This window comes from Oryx dammah, unplaced genomic scaffold (genome assembly GCF_014754425.2).
Source record: "Oryx dammah isolate SB20612 unplaced genomic scaffold, SCBI_Odam_1.1 HiC_scaffold_18, whole genome shotgun sequence".
NCBI classification, from domain to species: Eukaryota; Metazoa; Chordata; class Mammalia; order Artiodactyla; family Bovidae; genus Oryx; species Oryx dammah.
Genome location: NW_024070202.1, coordinates 95,993,652 through 96,007,953, shown reverse-complemented (window position 1 = coordinate 96,007,953; position 14,302 = coordinate 95,993,652). Strand labels below are relative to the sequence as shown.

At 52.4% G+C, this 14,302-nt stretch overlaps 1 protein-coding gene across 1 annotated transcript in view; it reads left to right on the top strand.

The window, feature by feature from the left end:
* PLXNA4 (plexin A4) overlaps window positions 1-13,606 on the top strand; it is a 425,409-nt gene extending 411,803 nt beyond the window's left edge. The window contains exons 30-31 of the mRNA XM_040259648.1: window positions 4,102-4,252; window positions 6,518-13,606. Of these exons, the coding sequence (XP_040115582.1) occupies window positions 4,102-4,252; window positions 6,518-6,613 (247 nt within the window). The 3' untranslated portion in view covers window positions 6,614-13,606. The remainder of the gene's footprint in view (window positions 1-4,101; window positions 4,253-6,517) is intronic.
* The last annotated feature ends 696 nt before the right edge of the window (window positions 13,607-14,302 follow it).

Sequence of the window (14,302 nt, the reverse complement as noted above, 5' to 3'; positions counted from 1 at the left end):
CTAAACCTGAAACTCCAATACTTTGGCCACCTGATGCGAAGAGTTGACTCATTGGAAAAGACACTGATGCTGGGAGGGATTGGGGGCAGGAGGAGAAGGGGACGGCCGAGGATGAGATGGATGGATGAGTCCATCACCGACTTGATGGACCTGAGTTTGAGTGAACTCCAGGAGTGGTGATAGACAGGGAGGCCTGGCGTGCTGCAATTCATGGGGTTACAAAGAGTCAGACATGACTGCGTGACTGAACCGAACTGAACTGAATTGAATAAACCCCAGCTTCCCTTGCATACAGGCACAGGTTTTCTACATAGGAATGAGTGAGTTGACCCCTGGGAATTGGACTAAAGGGTGCCACACGTTGGGATGGCATCTATCACCTGTGTCACTTGTGAAAAAAGGTTAAGAATTTTAACTATTTAAAAATGCCTCCTAAAGAAGCCATCACTCAAAATATAAAACTGTGACAGTTCACCCTGGGAGCCATACTGGAGGTGAAGTATGGACATTTCATTAACGTATTCATTCATCCATGAGTCAAACATTTTATGGTGTCCATCATGGGTGCACTGAACACTCAGGGTGGATTAGACTTGATCCTTCTCTTATGGTCTTCATGGTCGAGGAAGATACAGATAGGCAGGCACCATGAACAGTACTCATGGGGGCTCAGGAAGCAAGGAGCTGAGGGAGGTCAGTGAATGAACACAGAGGAAAAGACTTTCACGCGGGACCTTGAAAGGCAAGCATCTATACATCAGAGCCTCAGATGTGTCTTCTGTGTCTACACCTTCATCCTTGAGGTGTTGAAAGGGTGAGGATACACTGGGCTCCACAAAAACTTCAGGGCATTGGAGACCCTCTTCTCAATCACTGGGGCCATCCTAGAGACAGAGATGGGTGCCACCGTCATGCTGGGCGCATCTCACAGAAGCCCGTGAATGTGAAACACTGCAGACTAGTCCACAGCAGTGAATCCAGCTGTTGGTGGTTGGCGGCTGGATTTGTAGCAGCTCCTGAGGGCCAGTGTCAGAACCACGTCAGAACCACAATGGTGCTGGCATCCCACCTGGTATGACCAAGCACAACAAAGAAAGCTGGGTAAGGCCAGTGGTGGGCCCCACCCCTCCTCAGCGGGCCAGTCCTTGGCCAGCTCCAGGGTGGGTCCCAGGAGACTTTCAGAGTACCAGTCCCTTCTAGAGACTCACCTGCAGAAAGACATCCCATGGGAGCAAGTTCAAGAAGAGGAATCCAGATTGACCTTTCCTTTCCTCACCGTGCAGCCAGCAGATAAGAAGACTTGTGTGAAGTTCATTAATGGGGCATAATTGCATTCTTCACAATCAATAAGGCTGCCCACTGGCAGAGCCCAGCACAAAGCCCCTGCATGGCAGGTGCTCAGGAGAGAGCAGTTTTGCCCACAGCACAGAGATACCAGAGCTGGGCCATCATCAGGCTCAAGGGGTGCAGTTGGGTAGAGCCCTGGAGAGAAGCAGGGAGAGGTCAAAGCACGGGCAGCAGAGACCAGCAGCTGGGCCCACTTAGCTCCAGGCTGGGCTGGGGACCAGGACGAACTGAATGTCAGCCAGACCCGATGCCCCACACTCCTCTAGGACATCGAGCATTCCAAAGCCACTCAGCTCAGCCATGTAGAACTCGCTGAAGATGAGGACATGTGGCCCATCCTGGCATGGGCTTGCGTGTGGCATAGACGGGCAGGGCCCTCTGCACATCAGCAGCAGAGGAGGGCCAGGTAGCCCCCCACAACTTCAGTGAGGAATCAGAGCCCTGCCCTCTGCCACTTTGCTCTCAACTCCACCCCACACTCTCTCCCTCTCTTTCTCTCACACAAACACATTTTCTAAATACTCTCTTTGGAGAAACCGACTGGGCTTTTAGTGCATGACAAGGCAGAAAGGACAGGGTGCTGGGTGTCTGCTGTTTCCATAGGAGACGATGTGGTCCCTGGCCTGGGCTCTCAGGCTGCCCGGGAACCACACAGGTCACAGTAGGCGCCCGATGCCGTCTGCAGAAAGCCTGACAGAGCCATCCTCCTACCTGTAAGGCTTCACAGGCAGGTGACAGAAACGGCAGAGGCCTCTGCTTCTGATGACAGTGCCGCCCCACCGGGGGACGCTGGGGTTTGCCTTGCAGTCAGTAGCTCTGACTGTCCATGGTGGCAGAGTGGGACTGCCTAGAGGACACTCCGGACCCAGCTGTGTCGTCAGAGCCATGTCTGGCTGCTGGCCGGGACACAGAAATGAGGGAGTCATCCATTCCTGTTCCCCCCATGCGACCTTTGGACATGACCTCTTACAGGACAAATGTATTTTGCTCGGTCGGCGTGCAATTGCGAGGGGGCGATGGCACAAATATCATTGAGCGTGATGGGGCTGGAGCCACCGCTGATGCTCCGGGTCTCCGCTGTAAAACGGAACATTGCATTTACTGTCTTCCGAAATAGTGGCAATGAATCCAGTCTCTCACTGGAGTGCTTGTACCTGGGGTGTCATTCCCCAGAACTCCGAGGAACGTGAAGATGTTTTGGGGTGGGTTGCAGGCCTGGCAGAGAGTGGGCTCTTCCAGAATGGAGCAGAGGACCTCGAGTGAAACAGGACAAGGAGCTGAGTAAAGGGCCCAATGGCTCTGGAGATGGGGGGTGGGGGCAGGGGAAGAGAGGACCCCACACTGAAAGTTTGTGAAGAAAGGAAGTCCACATGAGCCAGGGGTGCGACAGCCTTCGTGCAGGGCTGAGGCTCGTGCAGGGCTGAGGCTCAATCAGGGCAGCCAGCCCAGCCCTGGCCTACTTTTGCTGGCCTGGGGATGCTCTGCACAGATTAACTGGAACTGTCATTCAGGCAGGATCTTGAACGTGATGCTGGAGTGGCACACAGGTGCCACCTCTGCCAGCCTGTCACCCAGCTCCAGTGGGCCCCAGTGGGCAGAGGTGGAGGTGGGGAACAGAGCGCAGGACAGATGGATGCACGGCCAATGCAGTGAGGGATGCGGAGGGAGGGACACAGGACTGGGGTCCAGGGTGAGACTGAACCAGCGCCTCCAAGAATGTGCCCTCCGCTCACCTGATCAAGCCTTGAGTTCTGGGAACCCAGGGCCCATCACTGCCACCTGTGCTCGCCCAGGTGAGACTGAGTGATTGACTAAAACGTGGTGCCCCAGTTGCCCCACTCTGGTCCCCACCCTGGAGACTGTCCCCCCACTCCCACCACCCTCCTCTGTTCTAAGCTCTCAGGCTCGCTGTCCCTGGCATTGAAGCCATGGGCATTCAGTGTGGGCCGAGTGGACACCGTGAGGACTCCTGGGAGTGCTGCCCTGAGGTCCTGGCCCTACCCCACCCCTGCAGTGCCTCTCTGCCACGTGGCCCAGGGCCGGAAGCACCCAGGAGAGGGTGGCTGTCTTTGGGACACCGGGATCCCTTGATTCCTCATTAGGAGGCAACACAGCTCCCCTCTGGTGGGAGATTTGGGGGTTGCTGCATAAAATGTCAAACTGCAGAAATTAAAAATGTAAATGTTGGCATCTAATTAACCAGTTGACAGGAGGGCACAGCTGCAAGTGACAGTGACTGATTGCTTTCTCCCAGCCTCTCCCCACCAAGCACCCCCCAGCCCCACCCTTCTCCCCACTAGTGCTCACAGACAGGGACAACGTCAGGGCAGAGCAACTGCTTAGAAGAGCCTTCAGGCCCCTGGAGAGGACTTCCTGCATCTGTGGAAGGGGGTGTTAGAAGGACCTGAGAGGCAGACTGGATCACTCCTGCAGGAGCTGGGAGCAAAGCTGGTGCAGGAAGCAGCCCCTCCTTCCTCCTGGCCCCACTGTGTCCACTCTCTGGCCTTTTCTGGGTCACCGTTGAGTCCCTTCTCCCTGCCTCATGTGTCAAGAAGGGCACTCTGAAGCCCAGCTGGAGGAGAGCCTACCGTGGTCCCTGAGGTCACACACAGGCATCCACTGGGCCCAGACCCAGTGCTGGGAGCACCCATCTCTCCCCTGCACCCCCCACTACACACACACATGCACGCACGCACACACACGCACGCACGCACGCACACACACACACAGTTCCTCACTCCCATGCCACCACAGGTATTACTCAGACATCGGGAAGATGCCCGCCATCAGCGACCAGGACATGAACGCATACCTGGCTGAGCAGTCCCGGATGCACATGAATGAGTTCAACACCATGAGCGCCCTCTCTGAGATCTTCTCCTACGTGGGCAAGTACAGTGAGGAGGTGAGCCCTGCCCTGCCCTGCTCGGGGGCCCCTGGGGAGGGACTGGGGAGAGACCCAGATATTCCTGCCTGGAGCAGCTTCAGTGCCCAAGAGCACCACCCCAGGCACCCCCACCACCCATTTCTGCCGGGGAAAACTCTCTACCACCCAGGACTGGGGGGCTGTGCTCCAAAGACTGGGATGCTAGAAATGTTCCATTCTGCAAATTCTACATAATCCCTCTTCTTTTCAGATTTATACATCAAGTCTCTGTTTCTTTCATTATTTTTCTCTTTTCATTATTTTTTCTCTTTTTTTATTTTTTGTTCCTTCTCCTTTATTTTTTTCTATATCTCTCTCTGACTTCATTCTCTTTAATCAAGCCGTTCTTCACATTCATGGGCAGGCCATAAGGAATAGAATAGAAACAGTATGATAGGATAGAATCAGAACAGAATAGATAACAGACAGAGTAGAATGGAGTCTATTTTTAGTTGCTGAAACCTCACCTGGGGTCATTGCCCCTTCAAACACAGCCATCTTTTGGCCGGCACAAAGGTGCCTATGGGAGTTTTCTTGGCCATACCAGCGTAGACCAAGTGGGTTCAGAGTCCAGGCTCCCCATGTCTGAGCAGCAGCACAGCCACCCTGTCTGAGTGGAAGGTAGTAATGGGAGCTGAAGCCAGTACCCTGGGTTCGCTATGTCCTCCCAGTCTTGTCCCCGAGGGAGAATCTAGGAGCCCCAGCAGGGCCCAGTCCTGGTGTCCACAGGCCAAGAGCTGTGAACAAGTGTAGAGAAAGTCGGCAGTGGGTCTTTTAGGAGAGGGACCCCAAAGCCAGCCTGTGGGCCAGTGCTGGTCCAGGACAGTTTCCACCTGTCTGTGGCCACTTGTGAAGTATGGACGACACAGAGTAGGCCAGTGTATGAGTGCTCCTGTCTCATCTTGGAAAGGACTGCAGGTTCAGTCCTCTTTTATCTTTTTATGCATGTTCAGTCATGCCCAACCCTTTGGACCCCACAGATTCTAGCCTGCCAGGCTCCTTTGTCCATGGGATTCTCCAGGTAAGAATACCGGAGTGGGCTGTCGTGCCCTTCTCCAGCGGATCTTCCCAGCCCACGGATTGAACTTGAGTCTCCTGCACTGCAGGCAGGTTCTTTCCCACTGAGCCACCAGCTTCCCAAGTTCACTCTTCTACTGTTAGCATGAAAATGTCCCATCTTTATGAAATGTTAGGGCCAATCACCGGTGGTTCTTGGCCAGCTGAGAAGTTGGCAACTGACTTGGTCTCCCCAATTAAAAATAGATTAACTGGGTCAGGAAATCTAGAGCTCTGGGCGGCCCTCCTCCAGCCTTCAGCCTCCTGACCCCAGGACTCCTGTCTGTCACCTGCCCCTTCTGGAGTAGGCATGGTGTGACAGGTGCTCACGTTTCTTACGTGACTTTATCCCCTCTCTTGGAGCAACCCAGAGAGGGAATCGTAGGTGCCAGGTTTTACAGAGGAGGAAAGGAGGGTCCAGAGAGGTGTCATGTTTTGCCCCGGCCTCACGCAGCTGGAAACTGGCCGAGCCGCTATTCAGTGCTGCACCCCCTGAGTCTGAGCCAGGTTCCCACACATCGTCCTGCATGTGCCCACAATTGCTCCGTTATTCTCACCCACCGGCTCTCCAATCTCAGCAAAGCCTGTGTAGACGCTGGCCATTAGATGTCTGTGACCAGTAAAGCTTGAGAATCACTCTTCGAGGGATATTTCTTTCTTAACAGGCAAAGTGGAGTCAACTAACTTTCTGCATGTGAAATCTGGGGCCTTGGGCTGCTGATGGCAAGATGTTCCTTTCTCACAGGGTAGTGGGATGTCTTGATAGTGTGAAATCATACTTTCCCTGAGACACTAAGCACCGTACTTTCTGTTGGGTGTGGATCCCCCTGCTGTTTAGCCTAGAGGTAACAGCAGCATCTCGGCACAGGTGTCTTCTGCCCATTCTCAGCTGTCGTACATAGGGAGGGAAAGGTACACATGTATTCAGACATGCCGACGTGTGTGCTGGCATCCTGTGCTCACTGACACACGGATGCCCCTGAGTTGGTTCCCTGTGTCCGAGCGGCCCCACACACCTCCCCACCCAAGTCGTGCAGGCTGTCTGCCTCCTCAGCAACTTTGTGGGGGCTGCTTTACCTGCGCTCGTCTTCCCAAACTCTCTGACCACAAGCCCTGTCAGTGCGTACCCTGAGAATACAGACGCGTGCACACAAACTGGTAACCACCCCGTTCTTGGCTCTTCAACAGATCCTTGGACCCCTGGACCATGATGACCAGTGTGGGAAGCAAAAACTGGCCTACAAACTAGAACAAGTCATAACCCTCATGAGCTTAGACAGCTGAGAACCGTCCGTCCAGCTCGCCCGCTCCCGCCTCCCCCACCGGAGGGAGGGACACACCAAGCCGTGCCTCAGTCTAGATTATCATCTTTACCAAGTGCAAGTTCCGACTGGCGTCAGCAGCATCCCCTGAGCAGCGCTGTCTCCCTCTCTTTCTCTCTCTGCCTGTTTCTGTCTCTCCCGCCTTCCTGGATCCCCTCTCTTTCAGTTCCTCTGCCAACGCAATTGAACCAAGCCGCCGACCCTCAAGTTAGTCCAAGATGGCCTGTCCCCACCCCGCCAAGGGGCCTGACCTGAAGACATCAGAGGGGCCCTCTTTCCCAGCTGACCCTGAGCATCAGCAGCAGGGCCCGGATACGAATGAGGAGCCGTGGATGGAGGTGCTTCTGTGCTGTTACCCCACCTTCTGTCTTTCCATAGTCCCCACGTGGGTCTGAACTTGGCCTGAAGAAGAGGCAGGGAGCTCAGTATTATCTTCACTGGGAAGATGTCACCTGGCCCAGGTTTCCATCTCCACAGGGTCCCCCTGCAACTCTGGGAAGAAAGGCGGCACCTCCTGCCTGTGGCTGGAGTGGGGAGCGTGAGCAGTTGAGGGGCGCCTTGCAAGCTGCCTCTCACATGTGGGATTGGCAGCAGAGGCTCCCTTGCCCCCTTCGGATCTTTTTGGAGTCCTTCTAAGTGCCCGTAGGTGCCCTGCCTATCCGGTCCTGGCCTGTGGAAAACCAGACAGGAGAAAGAATAGCAGTTACAGCCCACCGTGGAGATCCTCCCGATGTGGCTCATAGTGGCAGAAATGTAACATGCGGGAGGAGAAAAGAAGAGAGGTGCATCTATCTGGAAGCAGAACTGATTGTTTTCCATCCACCCCCACGTGCTGACGAATCACGGCCATAGTCAGAGGTCTGATCCCCTGCAGATCCCCGAGCACCGTGTAGAAGATGCGTTTCCACCCTCCTTAGTCATCACTCATCAGGGGTCAGGGTCAAACACCAGTGCATCCAGGAGCTTCTACCTCCAGTGGTCCCCGTGGCTCCATCCCCACTGTCCTTGCTGAGAAGTCTAGAGAAGGTTGGGGCCCACAGCCTCACTCCTGACTCCCTGCAGAGTCTGGTGCCGTTGCTATGCAGATGACTTTGTGACTGGACTGTTCAGACCTCCTTGGGAATTATTTCATCAACATCTCAGCTGTCTCTTTAGTCACTCTCCTCCCTCCTCCCTTCTGCAGTCATCCCGGGAAGAAACACTTGCAAGCACAGCCTCTCAGAGACAAACCAAAATGCCAGCCAAACTCAACCCTAGGTTTGTCATGTCTGGGGAGGACCGAAGAATCAAGAGGAAGGACCTGTCCGGAAATGGGAGGAGGGACATACCACTGACCTTGGCCCTGGCATTGTGACTCTCCCTCTGTCCTTCCATTCACGGATACGTCATCTTAGCCAGCCAGGCAGATATGTCCTCAGACATGTGTCCTAGGTGAGCAGGGGCTATGGTGAGAGACAGTCTGATGGAGGGTCGTGGAAACCTATAACCTTGAAAGGACCTTAGATGCCATCTCTATCCGTGGTCCAGTCTCCACCATAGACTCTCCCCAGGCAGCCCTGGTGTGAAGTTGTTCACCACTCTGGGAGACAGGCAGAGGCATCTGTGGGGTTGGGAATGAGGTTCCTCCAGTCTTGTCTTCACACCTCAAGCATCAGACATCTTCCACTGCCATCCACTCCAAAGAGGCCCCTCGTGGAAAGAGGAAGGGACCAGACCATTCCCAGCAACATCTGTGGAACACCCTATATTTGAAGAATGCTAGCCCCTTTGGATATGAGCACGTGTGTGTGTGTGTGTGTGTGTGTGAGATCTCATGTGCACATGCACATGTGTGTGTGTCTGTCTGTCTTGTCTGTCTGCCCCAAGAGTAGGCAGAGAGCTCAGAAAGCTTTCTGGTCCTATTGGAGGGGAGCTCTGAAGCATTTCCCATCTCTGACCTTGCCCACCATTCATTCTACAACTTCAGGACATTTCAATACTGGTTTTCTGTGCTGCGTGCTGGGGGGTGAAGTCACCTGTCTATAGGAAATCAGGGTGGTCATTGACCAAGAGAAGCCTGGACATGACTGGAGGCCAGGCAGTGGTGACACACAGCAGGGCGTGATGTGGCATCGAGCAGGACAAGTGATAGGCAAAACGCAAGTAGCCTAATCAATGGGAAGAGGAGAGTGAGAAGCGATGCATTTCGAGTGGGAAAAACATAACCAAAGGTCTCGGCAAATGAAGTGCCAGGTGAAGAAACGTGGAATTTCTCCCCTTGATCATTTGTTTCCCTCCCCGGAAGCTACGAGGCCTGGCAGGCCAGGAAGGAAGCATGCGGGAGGCAGGCTGAGGAGGCACCTGGGCCGCTAACATATATTTGCACATGTGAAGGGTTGGGGAGAAGAAAGACACAAACATATTTAACACAGGTGTGCTGAATGGAAGCTGTGAGTGTGTGTGCATGAGTGAGTGTGTTTTGATTTATTTTTTAAGTTTTGCACAGTTAGAGAAAAAAAAATGAACAAGCAGAGAAAAAAGACTGTTATCATGGTTCTGCTGAAGCTTTTTTTTTTTTTTACTGGATTATTATTATTGTTATTGTTTTGTTGTCGGTACAAAACTTTTTCTCCCTATGTTTTTCATTATAAGAAAAACCTCAAACCCATCAGAGAAACATCGGGAAGAAAGAGGGGAGGAGGATGGGCAAGTTTTCCTGGTTTCCTCATGTCTCCTGGGGGAGGGTTTGGGGCAGGTTTTCTTTAATTGGTGGGGGGGTTGTTTCTGGTGCTTTGTTTGCCCGAAGTCTCTGTGGCCTGTTGGGGATGGAGAAGTAGGATAGAGTCACGCAGAGCCGCAACCCGTCTTTCCGTTCGCTGTTTGTCTTCCATTTCTTTTGTTTGGATTCTTGGTTACACATGTGATACGTTTCAAAGTAAAAGCAAGGCAGCGTGATTAAAAAAAAAAAAAAAAAAGCCCTTCTTTCCCCCAGATCTTCTTTCCGAACCTCCCCTGGAATCCCCAACCTCCTCCTGGCAGGCCAGAGACCCCGTGCTGGCCAGTACGCACAAGAGAAGGGACTTGGGCAGACTGGGTCCTGCAGGAGGGAAGGCTCTTCAAGGCCCCCCCTCCGTGTCACAGTTTATGTGCAGGGTCACTGTTCTGTTCACGGTGGGACCTTTATCTGACTCCTAAAGTCCTGGGCGGAGAACACAGGAGGAAAGGCCATGTCTCCTCACCTTTCTTTCATCCCGTCTCTTTCAGTCCTTCAACCCTTTGAAACCATCAAGGTCTAAAATGTTACCAGGAGATCACACAGTCACACATAACCAACTTGAATTAGGTGAGGAGTTTAAATGTTGGAGCAAAATGAGATGGTAAGAGGCAGGGAGAGATGCTGTGAGGTCCTGAATTTAAGAATGAGCAGAGAGGCTGGGACAGTTCACTGCAGGCTGGCCATCTCTCCCGAGGGCACAAGTCTCCTCAGGTGTGGGCATATTTACCATTCCTGTCCTTTCCTGGAAGGAGAGACCCTGGTCACCACAAATAGCAACACTGCCTGGATCTGGCTTTTGTGGCTGTTAACCTCCTCTTGCCTTCTTTCAGTGCATTTGGAATTCAGGGACTTGGGAAAACCTGGGCATCCCATTGACCAAGAATACCGTGCACACCGAGAGCCAGCCTAGAGCCTCTCTCTCTTGAGCCCATGGGCGAGTGAGTGAGGCCAGAGATGCTGGAAAGAGACAAGTCAGTTTAAACATTAGAGGCAGACTGGCCAGGACTGGTCCCAGGCGGCAGTGGGAGTAAGGTCCCCAGCTCTCACCTCCCAACCCTGGGGTCAGTGTTGATGTGCTAGCCCAACACTGCCCCCTCCCCTTTCCCTCATCATAGGTCCTCGACCTCTGATCCCCTTTGCATGTCTGGCTCCTGAGTGTGCCCCTTCCCCAGCAGAGTGCCTCCAACCTCCATTCTTGCCCACCTCCCGCATGTGAGGCTCTGCCCCAAGGCCATGTATCCACGAAGTTCAGGAGCTGTTCAGCCTTAGGTGGACAGCTCCACCCTCAGTCCAGCCTTCTGGGACCACCCCAGCCCTGTCCTGCCCTCCAAAGTTGCCCCCACTGAGCCCTCAAGGCCCCCTGATACAGCCGGGGCCTGGTGGGTCTCCCACCAGAGGAGCCACAGAAGTGGTTTCCCCAGGGACCTCCGCTCCACAAGACAAGTCCTATTGATGCTTTCAGAGCCTCAACAAGGCCTCGTTCCCACCCTACAAACGGGGAAGCTCCGTATGCCATCCGTCTCTTCTCTCAAGACTAAGGGACACTTCTCCTTGACCTCACAGATGGCGAAGTCAAATATTTAGCCTAGTGAAGGTTAAGGTTAATTATTGTTAATCAAGAATAGACGTTCCCACCTCACAGAGAGCCGTGGAGGGAGAGGGGCCTTGGGGAGGCACTCTACAGACAGAAAGCCCATAAACACTCTTTTCTTGACCCTGGACTATAGTCCTTCCAGGAACAGCACCGCCCCTCCCCCCCAACAATGAGAACCCTAGGGTGGACCTCTGAAAGGCACTTCCATGGATAAATAGCCTCCAGGTACTGGAGTCCCCAGGGTGCCTCCAGCACCCAGCAGACTGACCCAGGCAGATCCCACCTGCTTCCTGGACCTTCTGCTTGCTTCTAGCTCATGTAGTCATCAAGAACCTTCTTTCAGCTTCTCACTCTCCCTGTTGGCTCTCAGGACAGACCACTAAGGACCCCTTGTCTCTCAGCCCTTCCCTTTGTCTTTGAACCATCGGTGGGTTGTTTGGGGTTTCGTAGTTTATTTTTGTGTGTGTATATGTTAAGAGTTTGAGTTTAAGGAGGGAGCCCAGGTGTGGATGTAAAATCCAAATACTGGGGGTGGGGGGAACACAGAATTCTTTGCCTGTGACTTCCAAGGGGCTGAGGAGAAACTGGGACTGGGGGACAGGAAATCCCACTTGTTAAAGAAATGGGTCAGAATATCCCTGGGCCGGGGCCATGCCAGGGGAAGCAGCCAGGGGCTGCTGACATTCTTGGTGCTTCCCTGCACCTTCCCTGGCTGGAGCACGCAGTGCTACTCTGCTCCTCCCTTCTGTGCCACCTCAGCCCACAGGTGTAGCAAATGACTCATCCTACAGACAGGGAGACCGAGGGGCAGCTGTAGCTGACGCCGTAGAGGCAGCTCCTGGGACAGGCTGACGCTCCGGGAGCCTCTTCCCGTCATGGTGCTGGAAAACAGAACGACCCAGCCTCCCATTCGGAAAGGAATCTCTGCAGTAAAACTTCATTCAGGAGAGACCTTTTTTTAAACTATGAATTTGTGTTCCCCAATAAAATCATTTTTTAATTAAGGGGAGTATCCAATTTTATTGTATAACGTAAAGGATGTTTTGGTTGTCAAAGTAATACATACTCATTAGAGGTCCAATTAAATCCTTTGAGTAGGCAAGTGACTACCCTAAATCAAAACAAAACAGAATCCCTAATGAATAAAAAGAGATTTCTGTTTGTACTGGCAGAGACGGTGAGCTGGGTGGGGATGGGGGAGGGTGAGTGACCTTGGTCGGGTGAACCTCACCTTCCCGCCAATCTATATCCTCTTTCACTTCTCTCCAGGCTGCCCCTGGTGGTGTTGAACCCCAGGGCTTCCCCCAAACAGCAGGGAGACCCTATCAGGGATTGGTCATGGAGGGATCATGAAGACAGATGCGCATGGCAAAGAGGTCTGTGCATCTCGTCTTCCACCACTTTCTTTATCTGGAATCAGAACTTCTTTTGTTGGTATCTTTGATCTTATAACTCAAGCACATTTTGGAAGGGCTCCCTTATAAGAGCAGAATTCCAAACAGAGGATACGGTTAAAGAGCAGTGCAAAGAACACTTAAGAAACTGAGACACCACTTTACCAAACAGGACTGTTGAACACAGTTCAGGCAGATGGCCAAGAAGGTATGCATGTCCTTGTGTGTTCTCCTTCCTTCTCCCTCCCCAGTGTTCCCGTCAGCTTGTTAGCTCGTTAAACCTTCTGTTCTTTAAAGAGAAAAGCTAGCTTACCTCAAAGAATCTTGTTTCCATTTGGAAACCATGACTTTGTGTTTTAGGGTGAATGACTCTCCGTGCCCCCATCACTCTCTTAAGGCTTGGCATCCTTGAGGCCAGAGGTCCTGGCTTAGTCATATGTTGGCTGCGCTGACCAAGAACAAGAACCCCAGGCCCCGAGATGGGAAGGAAGGGTTGGAGGCAGCCACCCTCCTCCCCACTTTAGCTAGTAGAGACCAGCCTATGTCTTTCAACAGGGTCCTGCCAAGTTACCATAGCAACCAGCAACTCCAGGGTACCACAACAGATAATGGCTCAATGAGCCAAGGGGTGGGGGAAGAGGAGTCTGGCCTGGTCAGATGACCCAGAGTTAAGTCTCAAATACTAGAGAGAGGAGGAGGAGCAGGAAAGGATGAATGGGTGATATAAGGGACAGGCAGGGGCCTTTGAGTCTCAGAGACAGGCGGCTGAAAGTGGTAGCTTGGTCAGTCCTGTTCCCATCACCCACTCGCAGCCTCACCCCACTTCTGTCTCCATAAAGCTCCCACCAACCCTTTGTTAGAACAAAGCAAAACATATCTTTAGACAACAGTGTTACAATGAGCCTCAAAGATATGTGGATGAAATCTATTAGAGGAAAGAGGGTCTTCTGGTTTGGTTTTTAAAGAAGTGTATCCAAGTAAGATTACAAAAAAAAAAAAAGATTTTAAATAAAAGTTTTTAAAAAGGAAACCTATGCTATTTAAATTGGAGCCCAGTTGTAACTTGGTAAAGGCAAGCTTCTGTACCTTTGTTATAATTAATTGTATACCTGTGTATGTAAATATAAGGCATTCCTATTTTGCAGTTCAGAACAAAAAAAAAACCTATTTGTAATATAGAATAAAGTTTATTAAAAAATAATAAAAAATGCAGTTTGGGATTTGGAATGTTTCTTTATGTGTCTGTCTGAAAGGGAGAGGTGGGGCCACAAGTAGCCACCAGTGGCCACTATACCCTATGGTCTGGACACACAGCCCTTTCTCTTTTCAGCTATGTGATGTCTGAACTCCACCACCTGAGATGCATCTGTTTACTTAAGACTCCGTCCTCAGCTACAGAGCAGACCTCTCAGGGGGCGATAACCCTGCCAAGCTGGGGAAAGCAGACGTATTCCAGATCAATGCCGTCAGCAGACATCGCTTTAGTACAGAGCCGATCAGTCTCAGTCTCTCTCAATGAGCTCTCCAGGCACACAGTCTGGAGAGAACACATTCCCCACCCAAGTCCTCACTCTAGATGGCAGCTGCCTTGAGGAGACAGTGAACGACAGCCTCTTGTGATGTCTAGAAAGGCTGGTCCACACACAGGGGCTGGCTGCCGTCAGCAGCACCTGTTGTTGCCTGATTCTAATAAAGGCCTGACGACCCCTCCAAGACAGGGGTCCCCAGCCTCTAGGCCCCAGACCGGTACCCCCTGTCAGATCAGCAACAGCATTAGATTAGGAATAAACTGGTGCCTCAGACAAGAATCTGCCTGCAGTGCCAGAGACCCGGGTTTGATCCCTGGATTGAGGAGATCCCTTGGAGAAGGGAAAAGTGACCCACACCAGTATTCTTGCCTGAGGAATT